At 44.3% G+C, this 23732-nt stretch overlaps 1 protein-coding gene across 2 annotated transcripts in view; it reads left to right on the forward strand.

The window, feature by feature from the left end:
* The window catches only part of LOC147638792 (binding protein), a 79120-nt gene that overhangs the window by 51375 nt on the left and 4013 nt on the right, over positions 1-23732 (forward strand). For both annotated transcript variants that reach the window (XR_015263741.1, XM_086784420.1), the window contains exons 7-9: positions 22990-23153; positions 23267-23405; positions 23485-23646. Coding sequence is in view for 1 of the 2 variants with exons in the window: in XM_086784420.1 (XP_086640546.1) it covers positions 22990-23153; positions 23267-23405; positions 23485-23646 (465 nt within the window). In the remaining variant the exon portion in view is untranslated. The remainder of the gene's footprint in view (positions 1-22989; positions 23154-23266; positions 23406-23484; positions 23647-23732) is intronic.

Genomic DNA, 23732 nt, shown 5'->3' on the forward strand with positions numbered 1-23732 from the left:
TTGATAGCGGTGCTACAAAGCACATCACTTCATGTTGCCACTTTGGAGGATGCACCTAACGGTGGTACAGTGATGTACACTAATAATGCATCGAATGCCATTACATGCATTGAGAATGTAGATTTGGCAGCATGCAATGGTGACATTTTCACTTTATGTGACACATTGTATGTACCTAGAATTCGTAAAAATCTCATCTTTGTATCTGCTCTTGCTAAAACTGGGTTTAAAGTTCGGTTTTTTGATCACTATTGCTCTGTGCATGATCGTCAAGATGTAGATTCTATTGTCATGTTTGGTACATTGTACAGTGGTTTGTACAAGGTGGACATGTATGACAGGATACAAGAGTCTCATGATGGTATTGCTGTCTCTACCCCTACAATTCTACGTGACTAAGTTGTGGCATGCTCGGTTTGGTCAACCTAATTTCCCATCTCTATGCGGTTGCAAAAGCATAACATGGTTCATGAGGTGCCTCCTTTGCAGCTCCCTGTTATGCATGTATGCGAGGGTTGTTTACTTGGGAAGATGCATTGACATTCTTTTCCCAAGAATGGCACTATGCAAGCTACTCGGTCATTGCAGCTTGTGCGTAGTGATGTTTGTGGCCCAAAGCAAGCTCCATCTCTTGGGGGACATCTATATTTTGTCACTTTCATTGATGACTACACTTAGCTCACTTGGATATATGGCTTGAAAGCCAAATTAGATGTGTTTGCATCCTTCCATGCTTTTTCACCTTTGGCTGAAAATGCCTGCGGCCATAAGCTTGTTGCTTTGTGTACTCCTATGGAACCAGGTTTAAAACTTTCACTTGAGGATGCTGGTGAGCCATTTGATGCCATCACTTATTAGCTGGCTATGGGATGCCTTATTTATCTATGTGCTACCTGTCTGGACATTCAGTTTACTGTTTCACAATTGAGCAAATTCATGCATAGCCCTGACACTTAGCATTGGCAAGCATGTAAGCGTGTCTTTCGCTACCTTAAAGGCACCATTAACTTTGCGCTGCTTTATGGTAGCTCGTCTACATTGTGCTTGATTGCTTTTACAGACAGAGACCGGGCAGGATGCCATGACACGTGAGTGTCTACCAGTGGAAACTATTTTCTTCTTGGTGGTTCATGCATTTCTTGGCTCAACAAGAAGCAACCTACAGTGGCCACTTCTAGCTGTGAAGCTGAATATAGGACAGTCTTTACAGCTGTGGAATGTGTTTGGCTACGGCGTTTATCACTTGATCTTGGTATTACTACCACCCTCTACATTGAGAGTCAGAGTGCTTTGGCCGTTGCTCGGAATCTTGTATTTCATGCTCGCACAAAGCATATCGAGGTACATTACTTTATGTCCAAGCTAGGATAAAAAACACATCCTAAATGATATAGGACGTTTTGAACTCTCATACATTTAAGTACGTTTTTTATTATAAAAAACTCTCAGTTTGCTATTTTTTCAACTGGCATGGTTCAAAACGTTCCAATCATGTGGTTTTTTTTTTCACTCTTCCAATCATGGTGTGAACTTTATTTGGGTATGTGTAGACTAAGGACTTTACAACTCGATAGATTATAGACTTAAGAATTAATGTTTGTGTGCACTGTGTTGTGAATGTCTTGATTATGGACTCCGAGTCTAGACTCTAGTATATTTGCTAGAATGTTCAATGTGTGCAAACTTCACTTCTTACTTGTCTATTAAAAGATATATATATATATACAATTTTAACATTGAAATGTACTTAACGTTTTTTATGTACTTTATCGTCATCAACGTTTTGTACCACGTACTAAACTCGTACCGTTTCGTACGTTTGGAACTACCTTGATTATGTCAGGGAAAGGCTCCATGCTGGAGAGATTGACTTGATTTATGTGCCTACACAGGCCAAAATGGGAGATGGATTTACAAAGCCTCTTTCTAGAGAGAAGTTTGAAGTTTTTCGCAAAGCTTTAAACCTACGGTAGTCTGCTACAACTTGTCTATGTTCACATCATTCACTTTAGGGAGGCTTGTTAGCCATTTCTCCTCATAGAAGTTTAGGTGTGAACTAGTCTACTCATAGGCACTTTTTACCATGGCTGGGCATGGGTTTTTCCCCATGTAAACACACTGATTGTGTGTTGGTCTTTTAGATCTAGACTTTATAGTACTTTGTACTTTCACATTTTATCATTATGACTCTCTCACATTACTCTCTGTTGGAGTTGTGTGTGCCTGTGTGTCTGTGTGCAAAGCTTCTCTTGCAACATCCAACACATTTAGGATCGAAATGAAGATAAGTGATGTTGTGTACCGCCTAGAACTTCCTTGAGAGATTGGGTTCATCCTGTCTTTGATGTTAATAGACTGAAAGCACGATTACGTGATTTCTATATGATGGTTTCTATTTAGGAACAAGTTCAGGAAGAACGAACCGTGTATATTCCCCGCGAACCCGAAGCGGTTCAAGATCAACGTACTAAGCATTTAAGACGTTTTGCGTATGATGAGTGCTTGATTAAGTGGAGGGGAAGGTGTGAGAGAGAGGCTACATGGAAATCTGTGAGGAATCTCAAAGCCCAATAACCTGGCGGTTAGGATGGAGGCTGGAGATGGGGCGCCTAGTGGGGTGATATCCCTAACGTGGGAGGCTTGTAAGTGGAGGCATAGTTATAAGTAATCATAGGGTTAAAAGCTTATAAAAGCATTGGGTCTAATTATAAGACCTAGTAGTCCATAGAAGTGAAACCTAGGCTCATAAGTTATTACGATCGTTTGATCTAACATCGTTGAGCATGGCCCGTAGGGGATGTTCGCTCTATGGCTGGGAGGTGAGCCTTAAGCCTTGCTCCTACGTGGTTTCTTGTTAGACAGTTCCAAGGCTAGGTCTAGGGGGATGGACCCCGGGGACCTTACAGGAAGGATGGAGAGGATTCGATTGTTCTCATCCTTTATGTGGATTACATGCTACTCACGGGACTTAATGATGACAATATTTCAGCATTCAAAGCTGAATTACATTCGTCAAAGATCTGGGTCCGTTGCACTACTACTCGAGTATACAATTTATCCAACGTGATAATGGCATTGTTATGTCGTAGTCCAAGTTCATAAAAGGGCTGTTGATGAGGTTTAAACTTGAAGGATGTAAGCATGTTAAATGTTTCCACTCCTATGGAACTAGGTGCTAGGTTGAGTCTTCATGATGCTGGTGATTTATAGACAGGTTGTTGGATGCTTGATTTACTTGTACAATATGAGATCATACATTCAACATTTGATGCCTTGATTTTAGCAAGGCGATTTACTTGTGCAATACGAGATCGGACATTCAGCATGGTGTGTCTCATCTGAGTAGATTCATGCATAGCCTAGGATCTAAGTAGTGGCATGCTGTGAAGCGTGTCTTCAGCAGGTACTTACAAGAGGGTACCCAGTCTCTTGGATTGTTCTATGTTGAGAGGGGGGATATTCAACTGCATGCTTTCAACGATTCCGATTGGGCTAGTTGTTTTGACACACGAGTTTCCACTAGTAGTAATTGCTTTCTTTTGGGTATTTCGTGCATATCTTGGTTGAGCAAGAAGCAACCACTTCATCTTAGGAAGCTGACTACAGAGTAGCATTTATAGCAACAATTGAGTGTGTATGGCTCAAAAGACTATTAAAAGATCTTCGTGTGGGATCACAATCTGCCACACCCATTGTAACTCGCAGCGGGTGCCCAGGGGACTAGGGCCTTTGACACACTTGTTGATACCATCAATGCATATTAAAACATTTAAACATGGCCACAGCCTTAACACATATCCATCATCACTTTGCATAAAACATAAAGCTGGACAAAACATCCACAAATGCTGAAAATGGATCTTGCACATGTGACACCGCATAGAGGCCGGAATGGGCCGACCCCCCCCTTGGAGTATTTTATTACCCAAGGAGAATAATATCATGTACAAGCTTTGAGGGCCTTACTCTCCCCACGGGAGATGCCGGATTATCCATATACAAATGCCATAACACAGCCCAACACAAGGCAACTGAGCTGGAACATAGGTTGTAGAAATGCCGAGCCAACAATATAATCCATATACCTCCGTGTGGGTACTGATTCTTCCCCAAAAACCACGGGTCTTCATGCAATAGAAAGGGTACAGCAAGTACAACTCTCCATTCAGTCGGTACAGCAGGTACAATGGCTGGTACAGCCGGTACAATGGCTGGTACAGAAGGTACAGTGGTTGGTACAGCCGGTACAGCAAGTACAGAAGCTGGTACAGCAAGTATAGTGGCTGGTACAACAAGTACGATGGCTGGTACAACAGGTACAGCAAGTACAGAAGCTGGTACAGCAAGTACGGTGGCTGGTACAGCAGGTACAGCAAGTACAGTGGCTGGTACAGCAAGTACAGTGGCTGGTACAGCAAGTACGGTGGCTGGTACAGCAGGTACAGCAAGTACAGTGGCTGGTACAGCAGGTACAGCAAGTACAAATGCTGGTGCAACACATACAATGGCTAGAAATCATAATAAATGATTGAATACCCTTGCCTTCAGTATTTCTTCGCGATGGAAGCCTCCAAAACAGTCCCCAACAGCCGGTATTCTTCATGGGCAGCCTTCAAGAGAGAGAGAAAGAGAGTAGCCATCATTAGAGAAACCTTCAACGGTGGTAGTGGCTAGTGTGCAGCAAGAGAGCCTCCATTAATGAAGAGAGAGAGGGCTCCAATTTATAGATTTGGGCCTCCCATGAGCTAAAATGGCAAGAGAAGGTTACGATGACAAGTGGAGAGCCACACAATAGCTGAAGTGACAAGTGTGAGGCCACTTGTCTCACTTTGATCCTTTTTCTAACAAGTGTCAGGCCACTTGTCTCACTTTGGTCCACTTTCTTGCCACATGTCCCAATCTAAGAGATGGGTCCTTCCATAATCTTTACCTCTAAAAATATCCCAACTGGTAGACATTCTGTCATAGACATTTTGCCAACTCTTGGTATCTGCTCGATTCCAGATGTAATGACGCGAACAGAATTTCCATCGGAGTCGGGCCAAAAATAGCAACTCTCCTAAATTTTAGGAGTGTGGTCCTTTGTATTCTAGGATAATCCCCCATTCCCAAAGCTTGTACTTTCCAAATATTTAAACATCCTGGAGTCCACCAGACCCCTTTCAGACTGGGAAATGTCCAGGCTGGTGACATCCTTCCCAACTTCTTAAAAGTTGTCCGCAACTTTAAGCTTCAAGCCATATATTCAAGATATAATCATGTCCCATCGATTGGGCGAGACGAGACAGTCTCAAAAAATCCAATATAACTGAAGAATCCATGTCCCAAAGAAATGGGCGAGACTAAATAAGTCTCCATAATACCAATATCAAAATCATGTCCCAAGATAAATGGGCGAGATAAAAACAGTCCCATAAGTCCAGATATCATAATCATGTCCCAAGTAAATGGGCGAGACAAATCAGTCCCATAAGTCGAGATATCATAATCCATGTCCCAAGTAAATGGGCGAGACAAAATAAGTCTCCTTCCAACAAGACATCGGTCCACATGACCCTTGGCATAGACGTAAGTCCCGTCATGTCCATTTTACCACTTGCACTCCGTGTTGGTACTCTGACCACACACCTTGGATGAGAGGTGGGCTTACAAGAGACACACAATGAGCCAAAACGGCCGATCCCTCCCTTGAGTAAATTGTATTATTATTGGAGAAATTCAATACATAGCTTCACGGGTATCCATTGCCAAATCCTCCATGCCAATGCATATGAAATTCAGCATTTAGAAAACAATGGTATGTCGATGTAGATCACCAAGGAGCTACCTTGACGCCCGGCCCGACTTCAGTGCCCATATTCTCTACCATTGGCTCTATGTTCTACCAAGCAAGGTAGCAACATCTTGAAGAGCACTTAGGACAAGAGAAATACTACACAGGGCGGCTAAACAAGGAGTCCTGAAAACAATCACTCGCAGGCATAGATAACCTGGTGTTCCATACGCATTTCTGCTACACATAGTTTATAAGCATTTCGGCCACCAATAGTTTGTAGGCATTTCGGCTACCAACTCACACTACCCTCTCAAGTGCCCATGTTCCCTTCCATCTGCTCTCTATTGTTCCACCCACACATGGTAGAAACAATCTTCAAGAGAGCACGTAGGACAAGAGAACACTACACAGGGTATGTTGTGCTTGTCACTACCCTTTGAAGTGCCCATGTTCCCTTCCATCTGCTCTCTATTGTTCCACCCACACATGGTAGAAACAATCTTCAAGAGAGCACGTAAGACAAGAGAACACTACACAAGGTATGTGAACCATGAGTTCCATAAGTCCAATGTATCCCAAATAAAGGGAGCCATAAAGAATAATCCATCCCAGTAAAAGGGAGTCATAAACATAATCCATAAACCTGAGGATGGATCCAAATCCCTAGAAAAGAAGTCCAGGAATCCATACACCTGTATACCATAATCCTTGTATACCATAACTCTTACCACATACTCCGTGCTAACCACACACCTTGGAGTAGAGGTGGACTTTATCCATAAAAGCATCATATCCATGAGATATTCAAAGATTTCTTCTCTATAAACTTGGACAGATTCGTCCATAGAAATTGCCTGTTAAGCCCAATATCTATATAAATCTCGTCCAAGAAAGAAATCTCCATAGATATATTCCATCCCAATAAAGGGAGCCATAAACAATGTTTCCCTGAAACCATCTCAAGGCAAACAACAACACCTTTCTCCTTGCATAGCTATACAAGGGTTAGTGAACATCAAAAACACTTCATAGCAAAAGCACTAACTTTGCAAACTCAAAGTATACTTAGCTTTTCTTTGCCAGGTTGGTCATGAAGCCAAAAGAAATATCTCGTCACCATATCCTTAAGATATCCTGAGATATATCTCCATATAGCTTGCCTGTAAGCTTGATAATATAATCCACAATATCCATATGGAAAGTGTGCACATAAAGCCAACTTCACACTTCCACGATAAAATTCTGTGAATTCATAAATCCTTAGATCAACAAGCTGTCTACTGCTCATGCTCTTGCTTCATAAGCTATGAAGCGGCTGGCCATGCTTAACAGCAATGATGGTAAGTGTGGTCCCCACTTGAGATCTTTTCTCTTCCTTATTGATAGAAGGAAGCCTCCGCTTCCAAGAAAGCCTATGCTCTGATACCAATGTAACTCGCAGCGGGTGCCCAGGGGACTAGGGCCTTTGACACACTTGTTGATACCATCAATGCATATTAAAACATTTAAACATGGCCACAGCCTTAACACATATCCATCATCACTTTGCATAAAACATAAAGCTGGACAAAACATCCACAAATGCTGAAAATGGATCTTGCACATGTGACACCGCATAGAGGCCGGAATGGGCCGACCCCCCCCTTGGAGTATTTTATTACCCAAGGAGAATAATATCATGTACAAGCTTTGAGGGCCTTACTCTCCCCACGGGAGATGCCGGATTATCCATATACAAATGCCATAACACAGCCCAACACAAGGCAACTGAGCTGGAACATAGGTTGTAGAAATGCCGAGCCAACAATATAATCCATATACCTCCGTGTGGGTACTGATTCTTCCCCAAAAACCACGGGTCTTCATGCAATAGAAAGGGTACAGCAAGTACAACTCTCCATTCAGTCGGTACAGCAGGTACAATGGCTGGTACAGCCGGTACAATGGCTGGTACAGAAGGTACAGTGGCTGGTACAGCCGGTACAGCAAGTACAGAAGCTGGTACAGCAAGTATAGTGGCTGGTACAACAAGTACGATGGCTGGTACAACAGGTACAGCAAGTACAGAAGCTGGTACAGCAAGTACGGTGGCTGGTACAGCAGGTACAGCAAGTACAGTGGCTGGTACAGCAAGTACAGTGGCTGGTACAGCAAGTACGGTGGCTGGTACAGCAGGTACAGCAAGTACAGTGGCTGGTACAGCAGGTACAGCAAGTACAAATGCTGGTGCAACACATACAATGGCTAGAAATCATAATAAATGATTGAATACCCTTGCCTTCAGTATTTCTTCGCGATGGAAGCCTCCAAAACAGTCCCCAACAGCCGGTATTCTTCATGGGCAGCCTTCAAGAGAGAGAGAAAGAGAGTAGCCATCATTAGAGAAACCTTCAACGGTGGTAGTGGCTAGTGTGCAGCAAGAGAGCCTCCATTAATGAAGAGAGAGGGCTCCAATTTATAGATTTGGGCCTCCCATGAGCTAAAATGGCAAGAGAAGGTTACGATGACAAGTGGAGAGCCACACAATAGCTGAAGTGACAAGTGTGAGGCCACTTGTCTCACTTTGATCCTTTTTCTAACAAGTGTCAGGCCACTTGTCTCACTTTGGTCCACTTTCTTGCCACATGTCCCAATCTAAGAGATGGGTCCTTCCATAATCTTTACCTCTAAAAATATCCCAACTGGTAGACATTCTGTCATAGACATTTTGCCAACTCTTGGTATCTGCTCGATTCCAGATGTAATGACGCGAACAGAATTTCCATCGGAGTCGGGCCAAAAATAGCAACTCTCCTAAATTTTAGGAGTGTGGTCCTTTGTATTCTAGGATAATCCCCCATTCCCAAAGCTTGTACTTTCCAAATATTTAAACATCCTGGAGTCCACCAGACCCCTTTCAGACTGGGAAATGTCCAGGCTGGTGACACCCATTCTCATTCACAGTCACAGTGCTATCGGTGGCATAGAACCCAATTTTCCATGCTCGTACTAAGCACACTGAAGTGCACCACCGTTATGTCTGAGAGAGGTTGCATGCAAGAGAGATCAGCCTTGTTTATGTCTCTACACACAACAACGTTGTAGATTTATTCACCAAGGCACTACTGTTACTATTTGGTCCCTGAGCTCTATTTCACATGATGGAACCCTTGCCCGGACACCATGCAGGTGGAAGAAGGCATGGGGACAGGAACCGTAAGGTTTACTCATCTTAGTCAAAAAGCAAGAAAAAGCAAAAAGTCAAACACGGTTGACCATGATCCAACGGCACCATTGGAAAGAGCCGAACCAAAAAGCAAAAATCTACTTTTCCAAAAAGCAGCTCCAGGCCAAAAAGCAAGGCCTTAAAGCTACAAAAGCATAAATCAGGAACTTTGGCCATATTTAACTATTAATAAAATATTTTAAAGAGGAAAAGAAAAAAGCAAAGCAAGGCATGGCAAAAAGCAGGGACCCCCTTCAAGTATATAAGAAGCTTGCATTCCTTTTGATGAGGGAGAACAACTCTTTGAAGATCAACTTTGTGGACCAACCTCGTGGACAAACCTTTGCCGCCCAGCTCTGTCTGTGCAGTGTTGCCACCCTCCGCTGTCGCCTCGCCCTCCTCCGCTGCCTGGTTCCTCCGCCACCGCCGTCCACCAGCTGTCCATATCATCCAGCATTGCCACCTTGGTATCAAGAAGCTTCGTGAAGGTTTACTTGAAGATTGGGCACTTGGATTTGGATTGGAACTAGAGCTTGGACATGGAGAACTTGGACATAGAGCTTGGACATGGAAGCTTGAACTTAGTAAGACTTGCAGCTTGAACTTGGGCTTGAAGCTTGGGCATGGAACTTGGACATATAGCTCAGACATGGATTTGGACTTGGACTTATGTAGACGTGGATCTGGATCTGGACTTGGATTTTGGATTTGGATTTGGATTGGAACTAGAACTTGAATGTATCTTGAATTCTAAGCAAATTCTGAAGTGACCATAGTGGTCAAAGATGGTCAGGAGACCAGAAGGAATGCAGATGACATCATCCCTAAAATCTAGGAAACTGCTATTTTGGGCAGTGTCGGAATTGAAAAGTGTTCGCGTCAGTTTGTGCGGAATGTCAAGGGGACCAAAAGCTGGCAAAGGACTGTTGTGAGAGTGTGAACTAGTCAAGAGATTTTTAGCTTGGAAGATTGCATGTGGAAAAGGCTTAAAAATGTGCCAAGTGTCAAATTTATGTGCATTTTCCACACTGGGAAGGGGGAAGCGTGGGATTTTGGGCTGAATAAGGCTCATTTGCAGCCATTATGGTGAATTGTTGCAAGTTAAGAGCTATTGTGGTGCACTCCCTTGCCCTGCAACTCATGTATTGAGGGTTGAGCTTGCTCCCCACAGCCTCTCTCTCTCTCAGGATTTTCTTGTGTGTATATAGCAAAGTTACACATCTTCTCTCTCTCTCTCTCTCTCTCTCTCTCTCTCTCTCTCTCTCTCTCTCTCTCTCTCTCTCTCTCTCGCCGCCTGCCCTGCTCGCTTCCGCCGCCCTTCCCTGTCCGCCGCCTCCCCTGCTCGCCGCCGCCACCCTGCTCGCTTCCGCCTCCTGCCCTGCTCGCTTCCGCCGCCCTTCCCTGCTCGCTTCCGCCTCCCCTGCTCGCCGCCGCCACCCTGCTCGCTTCCGCCTCCCCTGCTCGCCGCCGCCACCCTGCCCTGTCCGCCGCCGCCACCCTGCTCGCTTCCCCCGCCTGCTGCCCTGTTCACTGTACGCCGCACAGGTCTGCTGGCAATGGCCAGTCTATCTATCCGTTAGGCTGTGTGCCCCCCTTTCCCCACCCTTGCTCAGGCCCCCAAGGCAGCAGCATAACTCTCTCTCTCTCTCACTTCTTCCATGGCTTCCCCCTTACGCAACCCGACGAAGGCGACCTTTATGGTCACAAACAAGAGGATAACAAATGTGGAAAAGGAAATGAAGGAATGGAAGGCAGAGATGGAGGGATGGTGGAAGGAGAAAGCAAACTTTCTCCAAATGGTATTCAATGAGGGTAAGCGGTGGAAAGAGGAGAAGGAGGACCTCATAGTGGAAGTCAAAGACCTTCACGGGGAAGTCAACACGCTCAAAGGCGTAATTTCAGCTCTTCAGAGGGAGCTTGCAGAGGCCAAGGCAAATGGTGGACTTGAAGAAGGTGAAATTCAGCCATCCATGATAGAAGAGCTCAAGGTTATCAAGGAACAAGTACGGGCAATTAAGGAAGAAGAGAAGCAACAGGAAGCAAAGACTTCCTCATGGGTGGAAGTCATCACCAAGACGCAAAAGAAGATGGATGAAGCGGAGAAGTGGATAGAGGTCGCCAAGAAGGGTAAAGGTAAGGAGATAACAACCCCTACACCTACAATCATTAACATGACTTTGGAAGAGGAACAACGAAGACGTACACGTGCTTTGCATGTGAGGATTACCGGCCTTAAAGACGGGGATAAAGTTGAAGAGGAGGTGAAAGAGCTTATGGTGTTGATGGGGATTGACAGTCCGACACACGCAAAAGCCTGGAGAGTGGGCAAAAAAAGCGGAGGCAACGGGGAAACATCAAAGGAAAGAGCTCTCATACTTCGCTTCCCTTCTATTGAGGCGAAGAAGGAGTTCTTGAAGAGACGACCCACTTTAAAGAATATAGGCATTTTTCTTGGTGATGATCTTACTCTTTCACAGCTTGCACATATGAAGGAAGTCATGCCAGAGATTAGAGCAGCAAGAGAAAAGGGTAAGATAGCATTTTATAGAGAAGGGAGGGTGGTCATCGTGGAGCGACGCTCTACATGACGGTGCGAGACCTATGGGACCAAATTAAAGCTGGCAGCCTGGAACTGCAATGGATCCCTCAGACTTGATGTAGGTGCCTTTGAGGACAGCTTTAGAGATAGAGATATAGTCTTCTACTCGGAGACTCACCAGGCCCCTGGTCAGATGATGCCACATGTGACAGGATACAGATGGGAGACAGCTTGCAGAGTAGGGACGAGATCGGTACACAGTAGTAGAGGATCAGGAGGGGTGGCAGTTCTTTTCAGGGAGGAGCTGCAACCGCTTCTACACATAGTTCGGAGAGATGATCAGGCCAGATATATGTGGGTGAGACTGAGGGCCGACACAGGCAGATTCCTGTATATTGCCATATGCTATTTTGCTCCTAGTACATCGACATATGCAGCACCTAGAGGGCAGTCTCCTTTCTCTGTGCTAGATGATGACATATGGGAGTTCTCTAGGGATGGAGACATCATCCTGTTAGGGGACTTTAATGCCCGGACGGGCAACCGCCAGACAGCCTTTTATGATACCTCGGAGGAGATGCTGAGAGAGTTGGACACTCTGGATATGGGATTAGACAGACGCTCACAGGATGTGGAGTGCACAGAGTATGGGAGATATTTGGTAGATATGGGGACTGCGCATGGGTTGGCCATACTTAATGGCTTGCAGAGGTTTCCGTCAGCAGCTGGATTTACTTGCTTTCCACATAGACATGGTGCTAGCACAGTGGATTATGTTATGGCTATGCCCAGCTTTGTTTCATGCATTGAGGACTTCACAGTTGGATCTCGGCCCATTGGGGTAGTAGTGGATCATGCATTGTTGACATTGACTATCTCTTTTCACTTTACCACAGCTCAGAGGACACGAGGGGCAGATCACACTCGATATACTTTTACCTCAGAGACTGATGCTGTCTACACAGATGGGATTTATAGACGTCTGTACACAGAGGAGCCAGGGAGACCTTTGGAGGAGTTGACCCATATACTGACAGAGACTTTACATGATGCAGCAAGAGAGGCATATCCACATACTCAGCCTGGACAGAGACAGCATTCTAGATGTATGCCCCAGAACAGCTGGTATGATGAGGAGTGCAGAGAGACCAGAGCCCGACTGCAGCGGGAGGTTGCTTTGGGAGTCACTACTCACCGACAGTCACGTATTGCCTTCCGACGCCTTGTGCGAAGGAAGAAGCGGGCCTTCCTTGCTCAGCTAGAGCAGGAATTATACCAGCTGTTCTTGAGCCAGGATTCGAGGGAGGCTTGGCGTCTGTTTCATGAGTCCTCCCCTGCTTTGGCCATCACTTCTACAGAGGTCTGGGGTAGTTATGCAGCATCTCTATATACAGTTCCTGGACAGACACCTTTTCCTGACCCGCCAGCACCATGCCCACAGACATGTACTTTCTTTACCGCAGAGATGGTAAGGAAGGCCATTGATAGGATGAAGACTGGGAGAGCATATGATCACGATGGATTGGTTGCTGAGCACTTTATTCATGCGAGAGACATGCTGGCAGAGCTTCTAGCAGTGATGTTCAATCGTGCTATGTGCGAAGGCTTACCCGAGACTTGGAGTAGGTCCACCATCCTGCCTATCTTCAAGTCAGGGGACCCTATGCAGCCAGGGAATTATCGCACTATTATGATTGGTCACACACTAGCACGATTGTATGCATCCATTCTTGAGCAGCAGTTGAGTAGATGGGCAGAGAGAGTTGGCATTCGAGCAGAGGGACAGGCAGGGTTCAGGAGAGGTTTCTCTACTCTTGACCACATCTTGACTCTGCGGGCCATTATTGAGGAGGGCAGGTCGCATGGGCGACGGATTTATTGTAGCTTTGTGGACTTCCGCAAAGCATTTGATACAGTGCCCAGAGCTAGATTGATGAGGCGATTACAGGAGATGGGGGTACCCACAGAGCTCATATGGGGAATTATGGCTTTATACAGATCAGTTGCAGGACAGGTACGCACCCCAGAGGGGGTCTCTACTTTGGTTCACTCCACTATAGGAGTGAAGCAAGGTTGCCCGTTATCTCCTTCACTGTTTGGTATGTATGTGGATGAGGCTTCTGACTACATTGAGAGATTGGGGGACAGAGGAGCCCAGCTAGCAGGTACATGGATCCAACTATTGTTATATGCTGATGATATTGTGTTGATCTCTGACTCTCCTGAGGGTATGCAGCGTCATCTGGATGCTTTACATGAGTTTGCACATGATAGTGGATTGTCTGTCAACCTTGGCAAAACCAAGGTTATGGTGTTTAACACCACGCCACAGTGGGTTAGGCGATCAGCTTCCACATTTACATATGGGCAGGAGATTGTGGAGTATACAGATGCATATACATATCTTGGGGTAGTATTCAGTGGGCCAGTGTTTTCGATGAGGAGAGCAGCAGAGACTAGATTGACTAGAGCACATGCAGCCCTGGGTGGTTTGGAGAGGATGTGTTCGCAGGTTCAGTTTCAGGAACCTCGAACGAAACTCTGGCTTTTTGACACTCTAGTGACATCAGCTATGCTTTATGGAGTGCAGATATGGGGACCTTCAGTGGGCCATCACAGCGCAGGCGGGTGGAGAGGTATGGAGAGGCCTTTGGTATCTATGATTGCTAGGCTTATTAGAGCCAAGGCTGTGGTACCTCATGAGATTATTCGAGCAGAGCTGGCGGCTGCCCCTCTGGTGATTGAGGCTCTTACGAGATCAGTCTCCTACATACATGGCTTGTGGGATCTCCCCCGAGACAGATATGCACGCCTCGCCCTGGAGTCCTCCCGACAGTTAGCTTTACAGGGAGACACGGCTTGTTGGTATGGACAGATGACATCTTGGTTCCAGGCACATGGTTTTAGCATGGACAGATTGCCTCCCTTCCAGTATTCTCTGGAGGCACCCTCTCTCACTCTTACACGGACAGAGATTACCAGACTCATCCGTCAGGATTTAGTTCAGCTGGACATTAGGAGGACATGGATACAACCGACTGAGGAGCTGGGCACGAAGATGGCTTTCTACAGACAGCATTTTCTTCAGCTCACAGCAGATGGTTTTGTGATCAGACCCAGTTACATGGATGTACACTTGTCTCATGCAGTACGATGTGCTATTGGTCAGATTCGCACATCCTCACACCAGCTTGAGATTGAGATTGGCCGATATAGAGGTATACCAGCTTAGGCCAGGATATGCCGAGTATGCCATGGGGAGCCAGAGACAGAGCTGCATTATATATGCCATTGTACTGCATACTATGAGATACGTGGTCGTTTCCACTGTTTATTCAGAGAGGGTTTTGGACCACTTTCCAGAGTCATGGGGTACCAGGACCAGAGGTGTTTGGGATTGTTCTTGCTTGAGCTGCGGAGACATAGAGATAGCCTGCTTAGGCGCACAGAGAGCCAGACTCAGAGGCACATTACAGACTTCTTTAGTCCGGCCATCACTGCGCCTGATGGACCACAGCAGCAGCAGGACATGGATACCGCCCACACTAGGGGTACACTGATTGATCGTGCGATTGAGCTTGGGTGGTCCAGACGCCCACGACTACGGAGGAGGGCATCCCAGCATAGACGGAGGTTGCAGCGGCAGATTCGGATTATTCTTGCGAGGCATGCGAGACACCCAGTCAGGGTGCTGACCACAGAGGATATTGAGGAGATCCGCCAGTGTCCGATGCGGCACATATTATGAGATGGAGGTACCTCCATAGTGTACCTTCCAGTTCCAGTTTCATTTTCTAGGTGCCAGTAGTATCATCTTTATTTTTCATTTTCTGGGTTTTTTTATCCAGACATTGTATCAGATCCACCATGATGTAACTTTTGGTCTCATAGGTCATTATGGCCTTTTGAAGACGTTAATATAACATTTCATTTCATTTCATTTCTCTCTCTCTTGCAGACTATGGTAATGCTCTCATCAGATAAAATCAGGTACAGTTGTGTGAATTTCATGCTTATATGCAGAGGCTAGTTGCCTCCTTGAACAGGAACCGGTGTAGTTAGTTCCTACACCAAAGCAGGGACGGAAGAGGGTAATAACCTCTTCAATACAACGCTGTTTCAGCACTGTTTAGGTGCTGTTTTTGGGCTGTTATGTTGCCCGGTTGATGCCAGAATGTAGTAGGACTTTGCTAAAGTCTTCCAGGACAGTACAAGGGTTAATTTGGGCTGAAAACAGAGCTGAAAACAGGTCTGTGCAGAAAATTACAGCAAGCTGAATTGTGATGTTTTGGACTCCATTGGGTAGTCTGATGCCTATGGAAGTGAGCCTGTCAGTTGGGACTCATTTTGAGATGTTATGGAACAGTTTTAGTGCAGTTATTCTGGCAAATTTCTCCCAGAATTTGTAAAACTCAGCTGGTGCAAGTAGAGTGCTTTGTTGCACTCGTACTTTGTATTTTTCAACTTTTTAACAATAAAGAAATACCGCAAGGGGCGCCGGACTTCGGGGCCAATGTGTTGTTGAGCGAGGGAGCGAGGATTCTGTGATTGTGTGTCTGAGTAAGTCCAGGTTATTTGTGAATGAATTACCGCTTTATGTGTCCATAGACTGGTTTTATGGTTCCATTGCCGAGATAGGGGTCCTCTTTTCTGCAAGAGCCCGGACACGGATTGGATTGGGTGAACAGGAGACACACATAGTGAGGTACAACTGATTACAGGTGAGAAAGAGTACGGTCTCTTTCTTTGGATACAGGTTCCCTTAAACTTTCAGTTGACAGTATGTATGTATGTATGTATGTACATACATACATACATACATACATACATACATACATACATACATATATATATATATATATATATATATATATATATATATATATATATATATACATACATACATACACACACACACACATATATATATATATATATATATGCATACATACATACATACAGATATATATATATATATACATATATATATATATATATATACATATATATATATATATGTGCACGCGCGTGTGTGTGTGTGTGTGTGTATATACACATGTGCATATACAAATATATGTACATATAGACATAGGTGTTAACATGCATACATACATGAAAAACATCAAAAAGGTTATATATATATATATATATATATATATATATACACACACACACGTGTATATACTCATATATGTACATATACATATAGGTGTTAACATGCATACATACATGAAAAGCATTAAAAAAGGTTTTTATTAATGTATGTATTAGAAAAAAAAACATTCAGCAAGTTTTTTATTAATGACCAGGAATGATGCCTAGGGAAGCTGTGAACCCTCTTTATGCCAATATAGGTGTGCAGCTCGGATTTCAAACTTATTTTAGTCCAGCTTTGGGGCCCGCAGCACCTGTCAGTGTGGCTGAATTTTCTCAACCTAGTGGACAAAGAGCAGTAAGGACTGATGCAGAAAAAGTGCAAAAGGATTACAAAGGAGGTCAAGCAGTAAAGTTTGAGACTTTCAGTGGGATGCAGGACAAATTGAAAGCGCTGACTTTTATTCAGCAGTTTGATGCAGCATACACTGGGGGTAACTTTACAGAGTCTTCTAAGGTGCGGAAGGCTGCTACTTCTTAAAACGTAATGCATTGCAGTGGTGGACCTCACTGTTGATGCAAGGACAAGCACCTGCTACATGGGTTCAGTTTAAGCAGCAGTTCTCTTTTGCCTGGCTTACAAATACTTTTGAAGTGGATGTTATGACAGCATGGCACAAACTTGATGCAGCCAACTGTGTAAATTTGGAAGAGTATAATAAGAAGTTTTGGGATGCACTCTTGCCAGTAACTTCCTACAGGACAGTGCCATTTGTCAGAGCAAATAGAGAAGTATTGCTGTGGTTTGCCCAAAGAAATCAGGGATTATTGCATTAAGACCAATGTTTCTAATATGACTCAGCTTATTGAGAATGCAAACATGGCTAATGCATTGCTACAGGGAGGTTCACGTGGCTTTAAGAGCACAGTGAACAAGGAACCTCAGGGCAAACAGGAACCAGTTGTGAAGAGGGATTTCCCACCTAGACCATTCTATGGAAAGAAGCCATTTGAGAAGAAGACTTGGCAGACACAGCCTCAGAAAAGTGCTAGTCAAGGCAAAGGACAGAAGAGGCCACTGTATGGCAAGTCATTTGAAGAGAGAAAGGCATTGATGCAAGCTGGGAAATGTTTCATCTGTGAACAGAAAGGGCATATGGCTGCAAAATGTCCACAACAGCCAGCAAAAGATGCGGAGGATAAATAAGGGCCACCCAAGAAGAAGACAATGCCGAGTGCAGGATTGGTACCTGACATGGTTGGTGACCAGCCATGTGATAATGCTACAGAATTGTGCAGAGCATGGGGTAAAATCAGAGATGCTACAGTGCTGATTTTCTTTGACCCTGGTGCTCGAGCCAACTTTATTTCACCGGCATTGGCAGCCAAGTTGGGAATTCGTGCTGAAGAGATGGGACCAGTTGGACAGGCTGATTTGGCATGCCCTGGGCATTCAGTTCCTGTCACTCCTATACTTGGCAAACTTCGCATGCATATACAAAGTTATGTGGACACAGAGGAGTTTCTTATCATGCCCTTGGAAGGATGCGATGTCCTGTTGGGAATTCCATGGTGTCATAGGAAACATGCAGTGTTGGATGCTTTCAATAGGAAAATCACAATTGTACATAGGGACAAGACTCATGTTCTGGATGTGAAGCTGAAAGGAGAGTCTGTCCCAGTTATTTCTGCTTCTGCCATAACTTTAGTAATGAAAAATCATCTTTCTGTGTACTTGGTTTTTGCAAAGCAAGTGAATGAAGTTGAAACTGATTTGTCTACACTAAACGAAGGTAGAAAAGCTTTCTTGGATATGTTCAAAGACTGTTTTTCAGAGTCTTTACCAGGAGAGTTACCCCCTGAGAGGCCAGAGAGATTGCCATAGATCTTATTCCAGGGTCTAGTCCGCCCAATAGGCCACCGTACAGGGTTAGTGCAGCCCAGCAGAAAGAGATTATGACACAGGTTAATGAGCTGTTAGAGAAGGGACTAATTCAGCCCAGTAGTTCCCCGTTTTGTTCACCTGTGTTACTAGTACAGAAGAAAGACGGTTCATGGCGAATGTGTATTGACTACAGTGCCTTGAACAAGAACACGATCAAGAATAGATTTCCGATTCCGCGCATAGATGATATTCTTGACCGTTTGCAAGGAGCAGAAATGTTTAGCAGGATAGATTTGAAGAGTGGATACCATCAGATTAGAATCAGACCCGAGGATGTGCACAAGACTGCATTTCGCACTACATTTGGTCTCTATGAGTTCTTAGTCATGCTCTTTGGATTGACAAATGCTCCTGCCACATTTAACAGAATGATGGACAGAATTTTCCATCCTTACAGAAGCTTTGTGGGCACATTCTTTGATGACATGATAGTCTATTCAAAGAGATAAGAGGAGCACAGAGACCATCTGACAGCAGTCTTTAATGAGCTGAAACACAACAGATTGCTCATTAATGGCAAGAAGAGTGAATTCTTTCTGGAAGAAATTCACTTCCTTGGGCACATTGTATCAAAGGATGGTGTCACAATGGATCCTGCTAAGATTGAAGCAATCGTTTCATGGCCAGATTTACAGACTGTGCATGATGTTCGCAGTTTTCTTGGCCTATGCTCTTACTACCGTAGATTTGTAAGGCATTTTGCAGAGATTGCTTCACCGTTACATGCGCTTGAAAAGAAGGCCATTAAATGGCAATGGACAGATAAAGAGAAATCAGCATTTAGATGCCTGAAACAGAAAATGACTACAGATCCTGTGTTGATATTGCCATATCTGTCTAAGTCATTTGTTGTGCAGTGTGATGTATGTGGAAACAGCATTGGTGCTGTCTTGATGCAAAATGGCCGAGTCGTGGCATATGAGAGTAGAATACTCTCTGACACTGAGAAGAACTATCAGATTTATGAGAAAGAGCTGCTAGCTGTGATCCATGCACTTACCAGTTGGAAGCACTATTTGCTTGGTGCTGATTTTGTTGTGCAAACAGATCATCAGACGCTCAGACACTTTCTCACACACGCAAAGTTGTCAGAGAAACACATGCGCTGGCAAATTTTCTGTCAATGTTCCATTTTCAGATAGTGCATGTGGAAGGCAAGAAGAATGTGGTTGCAGATGCATTGTCTCGCAAACCACAAGTGTCAGCTGTTTTTCCCCCGGGATCTCTTGGAAGGGCTTGGGCCATTGCAATGTCAGAATGGGTCAGCCGGTGGGACTTTGGACCAGTGGTTGGCTAAGCCTGAGAACTACACTGAAAGATGAATGACAGTGTCCAGGACATGGTCACTGAATGAGGGCATAGGCCGGTTTACACTAGTAAGTGGCCGCCACCGAAATGTGAATGTATCTTGAATTCTAAGCAAATTTTGAAGTGATCATAGTGGTCAAAGATGGTCAGGAGACCAGAAGGAATGCAGATGACATCATCCCTAAAATCTAGGGAACTGCTATTTTGGGCAGTGTCGGAATTGAAAAGTGTTCGCGTCAGTTTGTGCGGAATGTCAAGGGGACCAAAAGCTGGCAAAGGACTATTGTGAGAGTGTGAACCAGTCAGGAGATTTTTAGCTTGGAAGATTGCATGTGGAAAAGGCTTAAAAATGTGCCAAGTGTCAAATTTATGTGCATTTTTCACACTGGGAAGGGAGAAGCGTGGGATTTTGGGTTGAATGAGGCTCATTTGCAGCCATTATGGTGGATTGTTGCAGGTTAAGAGCTATTGTGGTGCACTCCCTTGCCCTACAACTCATGTATTGAGGGTTGAGCTTGCTCCCCATAGCCTCTCTCTCTCTCTCTCTCTCTCTCTCTCTCTTGCAGACTATGGTAATGCTCTCATCAGATAAAATCAGGTACAGTTGTGTGAATTTCATGCTTATATGCAGAGGCTAGTTGCCTCCTTGAACAGGAACCGGTGTAGTTAGTTCCTACACCAAAGCAGGGACGGAAGAGGGGTAATAACCTCTTCAATACAATGCTGTTTCAGCACTGTTTAGGTGCTGTTGTTGGGTTGTTATGTTGCCCGGTTGATGCCAGAATGCAGTAGGACTTTGCTAAAGTCTTCCAAGACAGTACAAGGGTTAATTTGGGCTGAAAACAGGTCTGTGCAGAAAATTACAGCAAGCTGAATTGTGATGTTTTGGACTCCATTGGGTAGTCTGATGCCTATGGAAGTGAGCCTGTCAGTTGGGACTCATTCTGAGATGTTATGGAACAGTTTTAGTGCAGTTATGTTGGCAAATTTCTCCCAGAATTTGTAAAACTCAGCTGGTGCAAGTAGAGTGCTTTGTTGCACTCGTACTTTGTATTTTTCAACTTTTTAACAATAAAGAAATACCGCAAGGGGCGCCGAACTTTGGGGCCAATGTGTTGTTGAGCGAGGGAGCGAGGATTCTGTGATTGTGTGTCTGAGTAAGTCCAGGTTATTTGTGAATGAATTACCGCTTTATGTGTCCATAGACCGGTTTTACACAGTTTCTAAGGGTTACCATATGGATTTCACTTTGATGAAGGATCTTTATGCTACCAAAAAGGATTTCAAACATGTGTTGGAACTTGGAACAAGATTGCAGTATAGAGATTTGGTGACTTCTTATGTCATCAAGAAGGGTTTCTTATGATGCAAACCCAAGTTATGTGTGACACAAGGAATTGAGGCCAAAGTAATGGAAGAGTGCCATGCTCCTCCCTACTTGGGGCATAGAAACACCTTGATTACACTTCAAGCTTTAGAGACCTACTTTTTATTGACCTAGTATGAGAAAGGACATTGAGTTACATGTTCGAGAATGTTTGGTTTTGTCAGATGGTCAAGTTTTATTGCACCCATTGAATGTTCTATGGGAGAGTACTGCTATGGATTTACCTTTGGATTACCAATGTCAGGAAATCGAAATGATGGTATATGGACCTTTTTTCAGTATTTTACCTTCAAATAGTTACTTAATTTCAAACCCTAGAGGTGTAAATTATGCTCCTAGAAAACTCAACATGTTTGTTTTTTTTCAGCATGCTTTGATTAGATGATGAAAGAAAAAAATACATATTACAACACCAATGTGTCAAAACAATTCCACAAAGTTTGTCAGTTGACAAGACACTTTTATGTCATGTTACCAAACTAGTGTTTAAAAGCAGTTTTGGACTCTGGTTCCAGCGGTTTTGTGCATGTTTGACAAGAGTTGACCAGTGTGCTAAGGTTCGACCAACAGTGACCTATACGAGTTTTGATGTGTTTTGACCAATGTTGACCAGCTTTGGCAAGTGAGAAAAAGTGTCAGTCTCTCTCCTCCCCTCAAGTTCGTTGATGGGTGGCAAGGGTGGGATGGGGGGGTGGACCAGCATATTCGTGTTCAAATAGGCTTTGGCAAGTGAGAAAAGTATCGGTCTCTCTCCTCCCCTCAAGTTTGTTGATGAGGGGGGGGTGTGGACCAGCATATTCGCATTCAAAAAGGCTTTGGGGTTTGTGCCAGGCTGCTGGCAGAAAGTTGAGGCTGTGTGGGCAGCTTCAAAGAGGGGCTGAAGTTGTATGGATGGCTGTTTGTTGTATGGATAGTAGGCAGAAGAGCAACAGGACTGAACGGAAGTGCTATCACATGTGTGGGCTGCTTTTGTGGAAGAACTCAAAGAAGCTGTACTGTTGGCTAGGTGCAAGTACAAGGACAGCACTTATGTGGGCTCAAGAGATGGGCCACGTGTGTCTGGAGACCACACAGGAAGAGAGCTGAGGCATATGGGCTTTTCCAGCATCAAGAAAGTGCCATTGAAATGTTTGCTATTGGTTGCTTTTGTTAAAAGTGTTTCTGTTGCCAAGCTTTCACGAATTTTTGTACCAAAGTTCAATAACAAAAGTATACTAGGGACCAGGCCCTGGCCCAGCTGCAGTCCCCATTGCGTTGTACAGAGCACACACTCACATGTAACAATGTGTATGCAATCTACTTGTATCATTTTTCTTTCATTTTAGTGAATTATTAAGAGCTAAGGGTCAAGCTTGGTGCACCACCTCTCTCCAATCCGAAATCTGGAGTGCGTGTGACAACACTTTGATCTGGCCCATGGAAATCCTTAGTGCATGTGAGATATGAATCCCTAGGGTTTTTGGCATCTACATGAACTCATGGAAAGCGGATACGTTCAAAGATTTGGTTTTAATAATATATCAAAGCAATGGGATTACAAGGGAGTTGCAGAACTGTTTCTTTTGAGTGTCTGCAAATAAACAGCCTCATCTAGAGCTTAGCTTATTGTTTAGGCACCTGCAGTGTTTTTCTTACTGACAGATTTTTTTGGGAAAATGTATTTTCAAATTTGAATTCTCACTTCACTCCACTGCTTTTATTCTCAACAACTTACGTCAAGTGTTGTGATATACAGAAGTATGTTCAGTTCCTCACCAGATCGGTGAAGTCGGTTTTGCATTCAAAACCAGCAACTCGCTGTGTGTGCGGACTCCTGGAGGCCATTCCTCACTTCAATTATGGTGATAGTTTGTTGTCTATCCTGGTTCCCCAAATGGACTCCCCAGATTCAGAATGCAGGTTCGACAATGCTTGAATTCAGTTTCCTATAGGATTTGGTGCCAAAAAGGTACATCGTCTTCCCCATGGAAAAAAAAAGCTAATTGTCACAACAAACTTCAACCTTTTCCCAGAAAAATGAGCTGCAATGCCGTGAAGTCACTATTCCAAAATGAGGGAAAACATGGAGGTGCTGCTACAGTAGAAGCAGTTGAGATGATTGCAGACCTTGTGAAGACGGAAAATTGTGTTTTAAGGCCTGACATTGTTCAGGTATGGTGTGGGTCTACTATATGCTTTGTTTTGAATCCTGTATTGTCTTTGCATCTTTTTTCATGTATTGTTCTTGCAGGTTCTTTTGGCACTGTCTTTTGATGAAGATCTTAACAGACGTGCAGCAGAACATGAGAAAGAGAAAGGAACTGACAACAGAGTTGAAAAGCTGAATTCCAAGCATCAGGAAAAGGAGAAAAAAGCCAAAAAGCGTCAACTTGCAGCCAAGTTGAGAGATGAAGTAGGTCAAAATTGCGACTTAGGAGACTTTGCATGATGGGATCTACAGATGTAGAAACTAAGCTCATCAACATGACAGATGTAACG

The sequence above is a fragment of the Cibotium barometz genome, chromosome 4 (assembly GCF_041138505.1).
Source record: "Cibotium barometz isolate CiBa-2024 chromosome 4, ASM4113850v1, whole genome shotgun sequence".
Classification (NCBI taxonomy): domain Eukaryota; kingdom Viridiplantae; phylum Streptophyta; class Polypodiopsida; order Cyatheales; family Cibotiaceae; genus Cibotium; species Cibotium barometz.